This window comes from Rhincodon typus, chromosome 10, assembly GCF_021869965.1.
Source record: "Rhincodon typus isolate 14 chromosome 10, sRhiTyp1.1, whole genome shotgun sequence".
In the NCBI taxonomy this organism is placed as follows: Eukaryota; Metazoa; Chordata; class Chondrichthyes; order Orectolobiformes; family Rhincodontidae; genus Rhincodon; species Rhincodon typus.
The window spans coordinates 38993625-39009908 of record NC_063341.1 but is presented as its reverse complement, the minus strand read 5'-3'; the positions used below and the strand labels follow the sequence as shown (position 1 = coordinate 39009908).

The 16284-nt window shown below is 38.3% G+C and overlaps 1 protein-coding gene across 16 annotated transcripts in view; it reads right to left on the bottom strand.

The window, feature by feature from the left end:
* The window catches only part of nfia (nuclear factor I/A), a 508381-nt gene that overhangs the window by 166497 nt on the left and 325600 nt on the right, over positions 1-16284 (bottom strand). For all 16 annotated transcript variants that reach the window (XM_020525466.2, XM_020525335.2, XM_020525596.2 and 13 more), the window contains exon 5: positions 8636-8753. In XM_020525466.2, the coding sequence (XP_020381055.1) occupies positions 8636-8753 (118 nt within the window). The remainder of the gene's footprint in view (positions 1-8635; positions 8754-16284) is intronic.

The window sequence follows — 16284 nt, the reverse complement described above, 5'->3', positions numbered from 1 at the left end:
GGAGTCAGTAGATAGAGTACAGGCCTTCACATTATTTAATGGGAGAGAATGTCTACTCATCCAATACTGGATAAAACTGGAAAAAATGCACAACCTTACAGGTCCCCAATCTGCCTGGTCACCTGTAGGGAAGGAAGTCTGCCATCCTTACCTGGTCTGGCTTACATATGACTCCAGGCCCATTGCAATGCCATTTACTCTTAACTGGCATCTGCAATGGCCCTGCAAGCCACTCAGTTCATGGGCAAATAAGGAGGGCAACAAACACAAGCCTATACAGCAACACACACATTCCACAAAAAAACAAATAAGCAAAGGTTACTTGCAATGTATATCCAAGCGACCCCCTAGGAAAAGATTTATTTTTCCCAGGGGGCTGCAGGCGTGAGTAATAACCTTCCATGAAAGTTTGAGCCTCCTCATACATCAGTGCTTCTACCTTTTGAGCAAGTTGGTCCTCCATCAGTGGACCATTCATTGAAGGGCCTCACCTCCTTGGAGCTGGATCTGTGTTCATCCTATGCAGATACTTGAGGAGAAGGCAACCTACATTTTCTGTTGCTTGTGCTGGTCTTGCTGTTCCTTTTGTTCCTCATCTGATGCCCAAGGTAAACCTGAAGAAGTTGTTCCAAGGCCACAGTGAAGGCTATCAGTAAGAAAGGGCAGATGAGGGTGAGCAGAGTCCAAAGACAGATGAACTGACTTCCAATAGGTCGGACATTACCTGCCAAGCAGTGACAAGCTCTGGCAAAAAAAAGTCATCATTGTGAAATGTTAACTCTATTTCCGTCTCCACCGATGCTGCCTGACCTGTTGTGTCCTTGACAGCCATGGAGAATATTGTGAATGACCTCATTAACATCATGGCTTTTATGGAAACCTGGCTGACCAATGATGACAACTTTCCTCCGAATGAGGCTAACAATGTGCCTATACTTTCTATCCTCATAGAAGGTATTTTAAAAGAATCAAAACATTACCTGCTGTACATAAATACAGAAAAACAATTGAGGACAGAAAGCACAACTCTCATACTCAAATGCGAGAGCGGTGCACCTCATTCCAAAAACAAAAGACTGAAGTAAATACAAAATCAAAAGGAACACTTTGTCTCACTCTGACTGAAAGGTTGAGCATTGAAAGCAAAATGGAGCAATATTTTTCATCAGTAGCATGCAGATAAAACATCAGAAACCTACAGGGATCAAAACACAGAAGGAGCTATATAGTAATGAGTGCTAGACCTTCATTGAGTTCTCCTTGACAGCAAACAAGGACCACTTTAAATACCATTCAAAATAACTCTTTCCAAACTGAAATTATTCATAGACTGAGGAACTAACAGTTGTAAATCAGTTGAGTCAAAAGTGGTGCCGAAATGTTAACTGTTTTACCCTACCCATTTTTTCCTATATTCAATTATTTTCCACAACTAAACAATTAAAACATATGAGTAGCACTATTGCTTTTTGCATTAAAGAATTGGAGATTCTGCTGCATAAAGTAGGAATCTACAAGTAAAGATGCAGCAAAAACACCTGTTTCATCTGCAAGAAAGGGAGGTCCCTGCTAAAGCCGACGGTTTTGCAAATTTCTTATGCCTAGCTTCAAATGAGGATGCAAGAGAAAGTTGTACAGTTGCAGCTATATAGCATTTACATAATGCCAGCAATTGTTAAACTTTTGCAGTCAATGGTGTAATGCTGAATTTGCAAAGCAAGATCCCAGAAATGTCAATGAATGCACAATCTGTTGTAGTGATGTATGTTGAGGATAAATATTGATCAGTATATCTCAAAAACTAGAAAATGTTGTAGTGCCCGAAGGATACACAAGATAGTATTCACCCTAATACTGAAATGCAAAGCTCATCATTTTTGATGCAAAGATAATTTACATTCTGACAGGATGAGTGCAGCTCCAAAAACATGAAAGAAGTTTAATATCATCTAAAGGCTTCAACATTCAGTCCTCAGTCAAAGATGCTGGGTGGCAACAGTGTATATCATCCATAAGTTGCACTGCACTAACTCACCTTCACAGATGGCAGAAGGACAAGGAGAGCAGATGGAAGGGAGTACCATCACCTCCAAATTCACCTCCAAATCACACACAATCCTGACTTCAGACAATATTGTTGCTCCTCCACTGTTGTCACACTAACATCCTAGAACTCCCTTCCTAAGATGGTTTATCTTCACCCCAAAGACTTTCGCAGTTCAAGAAGACACCTCACCTTCTTGAGGGCAAGTAGATATAAGCAATAAATGCTGACCTGACCAGTGACATTCTTGTCCATGTATGAATGACAGTCACCATGACAGATTGATCTGTGCTGCTACCTTTACTTCAAGTTAATGCTCCTGCCCAGATCTTTATGTCAATTGACGTCCAGGGTGGAACCAGGGAGTCAGGTGTGGGTGGCAGTGATGGCTGGACCCTTACGTTGTCTTATTTTATTATCTGTGGGCACTTGACTTGAATTTTTACATGAGTTGGGGGGGTGGGAAACGTTCATCACTTCTGAAGGATGTCGGCTTCCTCATTCATATCCCTTTTGAAATATATTTAGTTATTTATTCTTTCACATTTCAGTTCTATAATTTTGCTCCTTTTCAAATGAAAGAAACATATAACTATTAGGCAACATTCTTACAATTTTATCTCGTACTTTCTATTCCTTTTAAGCAGTTACATCAACATTTACTAAATATTTCTAATTTAATTCGGCAGCACAGTGGCTCAGTGGTTAGCAATGCTGTCACAGTGCCAGGGACCCGGGTTTGATTCCACCCTTAGGTGACTGCCTGTGTGGTCTCGCCTTGTGCATCTGTGTTTCCTCCGGGTGTTCTGGTTTCCTCCCATAGTCCAAAGATGTGCAAGTTAGGTAGACTGGCCATGTTAAGTTACCCTGTAGTGTCCAGGGATATGTAGGCTAGGTGCTTTAGCCATGGGAAATGTAGGGTTGGGGAATGGGTCTGGGTGGGATGCTGTTCTGAGGGTCGGTGTGGACTCATGGGCCAAATAGCCTGTTTCCACACTGTAGGGATTCTATGATTTCCAACAACAGAAAGGTGATTGATTTTGAAGTAAGAAGATGAAAATGATCTCCAATGCTAATTGGCTGATAGCTGAAGATCTGGGTATTTCAATAACTTTTGTTTTCGATGGGAAGTAGCTTGTTCAGCTTTTCCAAGAAATCAGAGCTTGACTGAAATGTTGCTTGCACCAGTTTAGAGTTTTGGAATCTAACAGAAATGTGCTTTGCACCTATCTCATCATAAGCAGTACATTCAAAGCTGATTGCTACATAATTTGAATCTCATGTTAACATCCATGTTTCCAGCTGCACCCACACTCCTGACACTATTAGGGAAGAGGGATAGCCCACTTTTAATAGGGTGGATTTAGACTTATAATCTCCACGAACACATTACAGCAATATTGTATCAAGTTTCCTTCTGAACAATCATGCTCATATTCCACTTTGCGAAAGGCACAAACTTATTTAAATTCTCCTCAGCAGAGATAATTAGTGTCAATTTGCTCATCAGAATAAAATCCATATAAATCCAATATTTATCTGAAGATAAGCTACTTTTAGAAATCACATGATCTACTTTAGTAACAAAAATTCTGACATTTTGCTATTTACTATTCCACATTTATTCATTGTATCATAAAATGCTTGAAATCTTTATATCGCATACACTGTCAAACAACTTTCAAAGCAAATAAGGAAGGAAAGAAATAAATTACTGGGTTATTATCTACGGTTCCTGCATTTAATCGTTTTTATCAGTAACCAGAGTGCATATATCAGAGAACTGTAATAAGGATAATTTGTTGTGCTAATTAAGTACATATTCTACTGCACATGAAATGGCTCAAATCAAAACAAAATTACCTCAAAACAAAACCTTGCACACCAATTTTGGGTTTTGAGCAAGTCGCTTAACGGCAACAAAGAAATGATGGTGTTGTACATTGGTGTTTCAAGATGATAATGGGGGAGAAATTGAACTGAATTGCGCCACTTTTTTGAAGGCAAGCCCTTTGCGTTCCAAAATGGCATCTGAGATGCTCGCACACTGGTAATGTGAAGTATCCTCAATAGTTTCTTCTTAAAGGAGATTATGACCTTAATTAGTGTGCAATTCTGATCTGACTTCAGTCTTGCCATTTTAGATTCCCCAGCTAGTGGAACTAACCTCTCTGTTGTCTATCCTGTAAAGTCCTTTTGCAGCCTTACATATTTCGAGAAGAATAAGTGATGACCTTATTAAATCTAAAGTATAGGCTCAATTTATTCAACTTCCCATCATAAGAAATCAATTTTATCTGAGATATTAATCAACTAAAACTTCGCCCCGCTAGTGGAACTAACCTCTCTGTTGTCTATCCTGTAAAGTCCTTTTGGAGCCTTACATATTTCGAGAAGAATAAGTGATGACCTTAATAAATCTAAAGTATAGGCTCAATTTATTCAACTTCCCATCATAAGAAATCAATTTTATCTGAGATATTAATCAACTAAAACTTCGCCACACCATCCCAAAAGAAAGTATATGCTTCCTTAAATGTGAAGATTAAAATTGTACATTGTGGCCCTACCAAAGCCAACTGTAGCAAGACTCCCTCATTCTAGTTATTCAATTGCCTTGCAATGAATAGCTAATATAATTTCTTGCTGAAATTGTGTGTGTAAGACCATAAGACATAGGTGTAGAATTAGGTCATTCAGCCCCTCAAATCTGCTCTCCCATTTGATCATGGCTGGTATGTTTCCCAACTCCATTCTTCAGCCTTCTCCCTGTAGCCTGTGATCCCCTTGCTAATCAAGAATCTATCTTTCTGACAATGTGGAAAATTGTCCAGGTATGTCCTGCAAGCAAAAAGCAGGATGAGTCCAATTCGTCATGCATAGGCCTACTAATGTCCTGTCCATCATCAGCCAAGTGAGTCTTGATAGACCTATTAAGTGAAATTCCTCACCAACACTCAGCTTGGATTCTGTCAGGGAGTCATACCAAGCACAAAGGAAACAGGTTGAGGTTGCTGGAGGCCAATCATCTCAGTTCCAAAACATTACAGCAGGAGTTCCCCAGAGTTGTGGCACAAGCTCAACCATCTTCAACTGCTTCATCAAGGACCTTCCCACCATTATAATAGTCAGGGGTAGCCATTTTCACTAATCATTACATAAGGATTAGCGAATTTTGATGAACCTTAGGTACTGAAAAAGGCCAGATTCATATAGCAAGAACTGAACAACATCCATCCTTGAACTGACAAGTGGCAAATAATATTTGTGCCATACAAATGCCACAAAATTACAATCTCAAATGAGAGAAAATCTAACCATCTCCCTGAGATTCAGTGGCATTCCAACTGAATTTTCCACTATCAAAATTCCAAAGGGGAGGCATTGACCAGTGATTGAACTGAACAGTCATATAAATGCTGTGACAAGAACAAGTTCAAGTCTAGAAATTCTAAGGCGAGTAGCTCACCTCCTCTTTCCTGAATGCCTATTTGCTGTCTACAAGGAACATGCCAAGTGTGTGATGGAGTGTGACTGTCCATCAGCCTAGGTAGCTGTAGCTCCAACAACACTGAAGAAGCTCAACACCATCCAGGACAAAACAGCCTGCCTGACTAGAACCCCATCCACCACCTTCAATATTCACTCACAGCACATACCATACAAAATGCACTGCAGCAACTCATCAAGGCTCTTTTGACAGCACCTTCCAAATCCTTATCTTCTATCATCTAGAAGGACAAGTTGAGCAGATGCGTGGGAACATCACCTGCAAGTTCCACTCCAAGCCACGCATCATGCTGTCTTAGAGCTAAATCACTGTTAATTCACTGTTGTAGGATTGAAAACTTGGAACATCCTCTCTAAATGCCCATAAATACATGGATGCCTCAAGAACTGTAATGGTTCATGATGACGATACACCATCACCTCCTCAGCTAAGAACTGGCAAAAAAAACGCTGCCTTAGCCATCAATGCCCACAACCTATGAACAAAAGAAAAACAACTTCTCATGGGACTGTTTCCAGCTCTTTATGGCTAGATCCTGGGAATTGATCTCAACATTATTAGCCCCTACTGTCTTCTACCATGTTTCTGGAAGACTTCCCTGCCTCTGCTGACACAGGTCGTCTTGTTGCTTTTCCACCTCCTTCACTACTCCATCACAAATCCTTAATACATGTGTTGCTCTAGGGTCAGTTTATATTGTTCATTGCCCTGCACTCTTCCAAATCATGTCAGCACTTCCAACAGCCACAAAGTGCTTTCCTTTTAAGACGTGTATACTAGCTCTTCCTGATCAGGCTAGTTTGAAGTAGCAACTTGATATGTCCTTCTGATGCTTGTAGCCAATGCACAACATGTTTAAGGCTGTCTGCATGCAGCAATCATTATAATAAGCAGGCAGCATGAAGATGCTGTACTACCCATGTTACATTTAACAGAGCATGAGTAATTCTACACTGTAGTCCTGCACATTTTCTTTAGGGAATAGTCAAGTTAGCCTACATGCTTCTCTCATGTTGAAGTACAAACTCTCAGAGTATCAATACTGAGAGTTATTAACAGGAAGATCAAACCCTCTTTTAGGGCAGAAAGCATGATTGGAGAAAGTGGTTTATGTTTATTACAACTGGCTGCTTTTGTGGACCACTTCATACCAGTGCACTAGCAGCATAAACATATGAAACAAGTCCTTTTTGTCATGGATAATGCATAGTACAAAGTCCCCAAAAAATACAGGGACAGATAAATGTTATATTCAAAGTGGCACCAAAGAGATGTTCAATAAAAAAGATCTGGCACTGTTACAGCTTAAAGCATCTGAGGCATCCATACAGGGTCAAACGGGAGGCTCCACAGAATTATGGGCCAGTTGGACAGGTACATTGAATAGTTATTTTACAGAGACCAGTCAATTAATCATCTGTATATCCTCTTGATCAAAGAAAACTGCATGATTCCCTGGAAAATCAAACTAAAATCATGAGGATTCGATCAGAATACAATTTTCAATAATATCAAGCTAGCATTTTCCTTCATTGATATGACTCCTTAGGTTTGCTTGGTTCCTTACATAGCCGATTTTCCCATTTTTTCCTAAGGAGCTTTCACTGAAATGGCACCTCCAATGAATTAATTTTCAATGCATCCCATACACAGCCTCTGCTTTTAGATGCTGAAGAGATCTGATGTTAACTCATTCTTGCTGATTTTACCTTTGGCCAAATTGTTTCAATTTTTACCAGTTCTGATGAAAGATTATTGACCTGAAACATTAATTAATTCTGTGTCTCCACAGCATTTCTGTGTTTATATCTGGTTTCCAGCAAACACAATATCTTGCCATTGTATTAGGGAGAAAGAAAGATTGGGCAGGAAAAGCCAGGCAGAAAGGACAATTAAGGGAAAAAAATTAAGATCATTATGTGACATTTTTTTAAAATCTAAAAACAACTGAAGGAATGAAACTGCATTTTTAATTGTTTGCTTTTTGGGCAAATGGGGTTGATTGGCAGTCATTACAATTATCATTTCATTATACAGTACTTACCTTGTTAATTAACTAAACTTTTTGCAGCGAGTATAATGGGCAATTAGCGTTTAAATGCAGCAACTTCATGAAACACAGGATGGTTTTGTGAAGCTAACAGCAAAGTAGCCCATATCCCTAGCAACTTGTGGGAACTTGAAATTGTAGCTTTTCCTTGTCAGATATTCTTGGCCGATTTGCACATTAATTACAATGTGCTTTTCTCACATATCATTATGTTTTTCAACAAAATCCGGGCTAATAACTCTTTCACAGGCCCAGTTTCGCACTTAACATGAGCATGACTGTAAGCCTATATTTTCACTTGTAATGTTAACTTGCTTTATTCTTGGAACAAATTGCATGGCGCTCTTGAAACAAAAGGAGACACAGAGTGAGCATAATTAATAAGAATTTTAGAAAAATTCTAAAACGGTACCTAATATTTCACAGAAGCAAACCTCAATGAAATGCTAACAATCAAAAGATGGCATTGTACTGAGAGTTCATGAATCACCATGCATGGTTAATGAGAGGGTTGTTGAAAAAGAACCTAGAATTAACATACTAAGACCTGTGGAGCATCCTTTGAAGAGAACTGGGTCGCATTTAATCTGCATAATGGTCTAAATTTGGTACACAATTCAGTATCATCATATAACAGGAGTCTGATAATGAACACCTTTAGTACGACTGTCAAAAATCATTGTGGGCAGGTTACTTGGATGTATTTGGGGAGTAGAGTGGAAGAAAGCATGAAATAAAAATGAGGAGACATCTAAATTCTGTAGTTTTATTGGGTTGCAAGCAAAAAGTGATTTCTGATTATTATATATTGACAATTGTTGTATATTGGCTTAAATACCTCAGGGCACTTAAAAGGATAAGTCAAATTTCCAATGAAATTCTTCCACAGATTTTAACAACCAAATGCATTATCCTCATTCCAAACAATCTGAGATTTTATCTTGAAGAACATTTTAACAGTGCAATAATGACATTTAGTGACTGCAAACCCACAGGTTAATTCATGATTCAGTATAAATCTTTTAATTACCTGCTCGAGGACGTGCTGGGCAAAGACCTCCTCATGGCCCCAGGGCTCATGCTATAATACGAAGATCCCTCCAAATCTGAGAGGGAGAAATTCGGGCCTGTTCCGGCAGCTATTGGTGCTGGAAGTGCAGAAAGAAATAAACATAATTTTTTTTTTGAAACAAAAGATAAAAGCTTCTACGACTTTTCAGAAAACTAAGACTTACAATGAATTTGCATTATAGTGCAGTCAGGTCATATTTGGCAATCTGTGCTTGACAGTCTTTCAATTAAGAAATGCATAATGTTCTGTAAATATGTTGCAGTAATAAGTAACTTGATTGTTTAAAGCAGAATTTGACGTGGGATCAGCCTATCACAATTCAGAAACCTTGCAGTGTGGAAGTTGTTGCAGTGTGTGCAATAATGCTTTGGGAAAAATAGCCATTAAGAAAATCAGTCATGGCTGCAGTATTAATGCCCAAACTTAAGGTCTTTCTATTGTTTCTTTAAGTGTGAACACCAAGGGCATTTGCTTAGATAGTTGTTATTTTTAATTAAAATTGCACTATTTTTAAATGCTGTCCTTAATCACCAAAACAAGGCTATATGTTCATTTAAATTCTGTAAAACGTCTCTATAAATCTTAAGTGGTTCTGATGTTTCCAAGTTCTGAACATTAATTGTGCAGAAATCTGAAATAAATTTTACAAAGCTAAAGCAAAAACATAATAACCTTCAGTTAAGAACCCAAGCATCAGGTGGTCTAATTGCAGTACAGTATTTTAATATCACTGGACTATCAATATCTGAAAACCAGCAGTGATCAAGAAATATTTTTAAAGAGCATGCCTTAAGTAACAAATTAGCACTAATACTCAGATCAGAGATAGTAATTTAGATTCCGAATGTAACTTTGTTGCAAAATGTCTTTTTTTGGTTTTAAATCAGAACGATGTGCATTTTACCAACATTAGACTGGAAAGTAAATCTGCACTCTATTCCATGCAGTGTGCATAGGGCAGCTTGAGCAGTACAAAATCTGTACCACGTCAAACACAATGACAAGATTTTCCACTTCCATGCTCCCCAAGTTCATCAGTTGTTGTCCAGTATAATGCCTGGGTTGAAATGTGTACTTAGTTTATAATAAGAACCTACACGCGTGTAGCACCTGATCAGATTCTCATAAATATCCCTACAAAGCTACCAAATGACCCCCAGCTACTATTACCCTAATTTTAGGAAATTGCCAGTGAGATTTAGATGAAGTTGCAGGAAGTAGGCTGAGTCACCACCTACTGGGCTATTTACCTTTTGTGCTGGAAGGAAACTGTTTTCATGTCTTTAATGGCAAGCGGGCTCTAAACATTGCAATGGAATTTTGCTGCACTGGTAAAAGGAACATCTTTTTAAAATAGTCATTAGAATATTAATTACTGTTCTGTAACACTTTTTAAAACAAACATTTTGGAACATGGTCTGATTTCCTATTCAATTCCAACACAGAATTAAGCTTCCTTTCATTTATCAACCTTACAGATATCAATCTTTCCCACTGTCCATAAACAGATGTACATATATCCAGCCCCCGCTTCCCCCATAAGGACCACTCACCTTTCCATGACACATGAAAGTAGGCAGCCATTTTACACCCAAATTTCTGATGTTGTTGTTCTCAAACTGACCAGTGAAAGGCAAAGGAGACAGGCATTGAAGGATTTAATGTTGAGCTTTTCCCTCCTTCACCTTGAAAAAGGACCTAACTTTCCCTGAGCACTCTTTTACATTATGTCCAAAGACACAAATTAGTCATGCAAGAAATTGTGGTTAAATGCTCAGGTTCTAACATCCAAAATATCTTGGGCAAATACATCAATTTAGTGCCCACAGCATCAACTGTGCAACTGGACTACGTTGATAACTTACAGCAGCAATCAGTAAAGAAACTTAGAGTGGAAGTGTTTTAAAGAAAATCTTGAGTAATGCAGGAGTCACTTTGTGCAGCAGTTTGTCAATTAACAGTCAAAGAGTGACAAACAAAAGAGAATTGTTCCCTGCAGCTGGTCATATTAAATCCTTGCAAAGTCAGAAAAATTTAAAAGAGCAACCTTTAGGAAACAGATGATTTCAAGGTTGACCTTTTGTGGCTTCACACATTTTCTCCTCAGGTGCTAAAAGCATAAAATATTTGACAAATAGCCACTTTTCCAGCATAAAATAAATCTATACTAATTAAAACTGACAGAATCACTTCGGTTTGCTAATGTAACCCTTTCACACCAGGAACTTTCATTATAAAAGTCTTAATCTCAAATTAAACTGGATGTCTTTTGATATATTTGACTTAAGTAATGCAAGGCTTGATCTGTTTTATCTCATAGTGCACTGTTGCTCTCAAAGCCAATTATTCTTTACACTGACTACACAACATTAGACACTGCAGCAAGCTGCCAATATTGCCAAGTGGAGACAAGGATCCTCACTACACTGAAATCAAGACTGACTGAACCATGTCCTACATTAAATGACTGAATGCCTGGTCCTTCAAAATGTGGAATTGAATCAGCACTCATATAATTTTCAAAATGGGGGTCAGTTAGCTTAGTTGGCTGGATCACTGGTCTGCAATGCAGAGTGACGCCAACAGCGTGGGTTCAATCCCTGTAATGGTTGAGGTCACCATTAAGGTCCTGCTTTCTTGACCTTCCCCTTGTCTGAGGCATGGTGGCTCTCAAGTACAATCACCTCCCTAATGAGAGAGCAGCCCTCTGGAACTATGGCGACTTTAATTTACAAATTCTAAAATCACAATGCCATTACTTATCTAGTGGTTTGTATTTTACGTAGTATTCTTTCCTATTCTTTTCCAAACTTTTCAATTAATTAAAAAACAAACTTAAAATGAGCTTTAAATGCCAATTTGTAAATAAGTTGAGCTAATATTGTCCTATTAATCATTCATGTTGACTGGATCAATTAAGTGACTATTCTATTAAACAACCTAAAGTTAGAGGAGGATAAATATGTTCTATTTCTTATCTGAACTGATTCCCTACCAGAGCTTAATTGGATGATCAAAGATAACACACTAACTGAATTAGAAGTTCTCAAAGCAGTTGCAATGGAGAGAACTGAAAATTTACTTCAGGTTTTACTTCCTGCAGTTATTTAGTGGCTTGTGTTTTAAAGTGCTAGTGCATAAGCATCAGATGAAGATAAAATTGAGTTAGTAAAAAATGGTTTCCTTACTTAAATAGTCTGCCCACATTCACTATTTGGGGTCAGAGATGAAGCATAGTCACCTGAGTAAGGCAATGCTGGAACAGCATAACAAGTGTCAAAGACTGAATTTTCGTCTGGGTGCAGCAATGGCCACACATATTCTGGAGGATATCTGATTTTCCTTCACATTTCTGACATTGTGCCATCTTGGGCTGCCCATTTTGCAGGTCAGGAATGCCAAATGCAAACTTTGCACCTACCCACAGTAAGGTCAGTTCTCCATTTTAAATGGGAAATGAAATTCTGATTTCCTCCCATGTGTAATTTTATTTGGTGGAATGGGTTTTTAGAAGCCTATTAAAAGCCCACCAGGTGTGATAGTTTTCAAAGTAAATTGAAAACTCGCTGACAAGTCTGAGACATTGTGAAAGGCAAGTGTAAAATCTTTTCCCACTTTCAAATTTCACTATTTGGTGTTCTATTGAAATGTTTTGAATGCTATGATTCATCATAGAAATCTTTCCCTTAAAGGTAAGATGCACTTATGTTAACCAATCTTCTGTATCTGTTCACACACGACAAAGTATGTTTCCAATGGAGAAAACATAGCTCAGTGAAAAATGTTACAAATGATCCCATCACTGAGTGCTGTTGTCTTGTCTACTTTGATTTAAATTGGTCTAGCTGGTCTTGACTCTTGGGAGAGAAAAAATCTAACCACCTGCCCCTTTACACTGATTGGCAAGTACTGTACTCTTGAAATTAAAATGAACACCAGCTGTTCTTTTCTTTCCACAGAGAAATCTACTGTTTGGACCATTGTGACCATTATTAATAATTCACTGAGTTTCTTGCTTTAATGGGTTTTAACAGAGTTGGTGTTCTATTCACCTAAGAATGGGTGAAATTTCAGTAGGTTGTAAAACATATCACCCTTTAATGTAGTTTCTGGTTTGTTGATGCAAGATTATAAGTATTACATGGTTTTATTCACATGATAGAATAAATTATTTTAATCAGAATCAATGAGTCGGAGGCTTCTATTAGGGGTGGTGATGAGGCCATTTCCCGTTTCCACAAAGGAACGTAAAACATTCTCAACTGATATTGCATGGAATCACAGGACTGTACATAGTGCAAACGATCATGGCTTCACAGATTTCAAGGGGACCACAGCAGTGGCATGGGGTAGCACAGGTGATCTAAGGTGTATGGAGGAGGGGGGAAAAGTGAGGGGTGAGGTCTTTGGGATTTTTCACATCGTTAGAAGCTGGAACACTGTTGGAGAACTAAAGCCCCTCTCTCCTCACCCACACTCCTCATATGCTCCAGTAGAGTGCATTGCAAACACAACCCTTGTGTGAAAAGGTAACAATGGTATGTGAATTACACAAGTGTGCAGATGCAAGCTGCAAAAGTGTGCAGGTTGGGTTTTCCCATGTCCAGGGGAAGAAACAGCTCCAACGAAGAAAATAGGACGAAGTTAACTGGGACAGAAAAAAATATACATTAACGCCCTGATACTAAAGTGTTAGCAGCTGCTATTGTGCACATATGGTGTACACAATCTCAATTAGGCAATTAGAAGGGAATGGCACAAATATATGATCTAAAATAAGAATACATTTTGCCCCTTGCCCTGCACAAGTGTTCTTTATTGTGATGCACAATCATTTATGTATTTTGTAATCCCTGCACTGCAGTGGAAGATCAATTTCTGACCTGAATAAAAATACTTGCAACATATACCTAAAATGACTGGTAGCTATTGACCAAACAATTATCTCGAGTTCCACTTATAAACACAATAAACCACCAACATCATGGAGATTTTTATAAAGCTCTAATAGGTTATCGATTGAGCAAGTTTTCAGTGAAACAGGGATGTGTTGCAGAATCAAAGCCTGAGGTAAGATCATTGCAAAGTACTCATGGTGTATCCTCAATTAGATAGCCAAAGAAGGATTTTAGGTTCAACAGGGTTGCAGGGTTGTGAATTAACTAGAACAAGGCAGAATAGAAGCAATGCAGGGGCACAAGAGAAACAATAGAGGTGTGAATGGAAAGTTACTTCATTGGAGGAGGAGAGAAAAGAGGGAAGAGTCAATCCTAGTAGGAGAAAAGTAAGAAATCCATCCTTGAGGAGCTGAATATACAACTCTGAAGGGCAAACTATAACTCTGAAGTGGAAAATATAATTCTGAAGGGGAAAATCTCAATTGGAGTTGTGGAGGGCACAGAAGCAAGTGGCAAGGCAGCAAGTTTTGCAGCCAGCAGAATGACGGAGGAAATATATCTTTGTAAGGAAGTAAGACTGTAGCAGGTTGGATTTCTGCAATTTGGATGAAACATGGAATCAGATTATTTGCTTTGGCCATAATTGGTAATTCTGTAAAAAATTGTGCTCAAAACTGCTCCCATTTTGTGAAGTCTCATTTTGCGACACTTAAATTACTGAAAATATCTTTTAAAATGTATTGTGGCACTTGTTAGCAATTGTTGGGTGAAGCAGTCAATTTCTTCATAAAAGTAAAAAAAAAATTAGAATGAACATCTTTAAACTAACTAAACTGTCAATGTCGTGGTTGCCAAAAAGAACCAGCTTTATTTCAGAGCTTCCTTTGCTGATGCAGCAAGATCCAAACCATGACTACTGTGAGACCTGCCCAGTTTTGTGGGTGGTGCCTGCTTCTTTTGCCACTTGTTTTAACCAAACACGAAAGATCACTGGTACGCAATTTGCACTGAAGATAGTACCATTTTAAGCACAAACCACTTATGTTTGCTTACGCCAAATTCAAGCAATTTGCTATGAAAAACAGTGTCACCAATGGAAAGTTCATTCTAGCGTTCATGATTTTAACACTGGAAATCTCAGTGATGTAGAAATGGAACAACAGAAGTTCATGTAACAATGGAAACATCCATCATACCTGAGCAAAGCAAAAGCTAATAAAATCTCTCTTAATCTGACCATTAATTTGATCCGTGTGCTGTCTGCATGAAAACAAAGAGGTGATCTGAAGAGGGATGGTGGCAAGATAAAACTGGGTAACATCAGCAAGGAAGAAGCTGATACTGATTATATTGATTGTTGAACAACACAGTATCAATTAACTTTTCTGAATGCAGATGTGTAGTGAAAATCATCGTAGTCCCATAGGCTGTTCTCTCAATAGAGAGATATAGTTAGTAGCAAGTTTAATCTGCGGCTCAGCACACCTCAGATGAGGGACCAGGTGGTTTGCGATTTGAACCCATGCTGTTGGCAGCACTGCAACACAAACCAGCCATTCAGCCAACTGAGCTTTTGTTCTAATTAGTGTCCCTTGACATCTGATGGGAGAATAAATATCCACTAGGGTTCCCTGTTCAGTTTAGTTACACAATAAAACAGCCTTTTCTACAGTGCATTTAACATAAAGAAGTATCACAGTGCACTTTATACCAGCATAAGTAGACAAAAAAAAGCACAAAGTTAATGAAAAATATTTTAGGATAGAAAGGGAGATTTTAAGACAGGTCTTACAATAGCAGGGATGATGGAGGCTAAAGAAGAAAATTCCAGACAGCAAGTCTAAAGCAAATGAAGGTACAAATGAAATATGGCCTCCTGAATTCCAGAGGAGAAGAAATGCAATCAAATAAAAAACAAAATATTGTGAATGCTGGAAATCTAAAACAAAAACAGAAAATGCTGGAGAAACTCTGCAGATCTGGCAGCAACTGTGGAGAGGGAAACAGTTAACATTTTGAGCCAAAAAACTCTTGAGTTCTTTAAAACATCAGCCCTTTTCTTTCTCCACAAATGCTACTGGAGCAAATGTATATGAAATTGTGTCTCCTCAGTGCAGGAATTTGCATGGAAATCTGGTATCTCAATGCTCAAATATTCCAGCGACTGCACAAAAAATATAGAGCACAAATCAGTGAAAACAAAATGACTTGTCCAAAAGAAAACAGAACAAACAGAAGGTAGCTTTGGTTCAGAAGTATTGTGCAAGTTAAAAATGTAAGCACAGCAGGACAACAAAATGACGCTTGGTAAGGCATGACACCATCAATAGATCCAAGAATCTACTGGCACTGGCCTAGAAGGGAAAGCTATCTGAATAATCTAGAATCAATGTGGGTATAAAGTAGTATGCATCTGAGTTGTTAACTTGATCAGGAAGTGGACAAAGATCACTCATACAACGAAACGAGGATGAGCAATGAATTTCTGCACTTTATGCAGAATCATTATGACCGAGATGCTGATAGATGCGATATTAAAGAGACAAGGTCCAATACAACTAAATACTTTTTAAAAAAAAAATAACTTTCATGAGCAAAGAACATAGCTTATAAAGTAAAGATGGAAACCATTCTTTTTTGGCTGGCCCCTTCAACTGTTGAGTACCGGATGTGAAGTCAGACATAAGTTGGTAAATTTCATGAGATGCA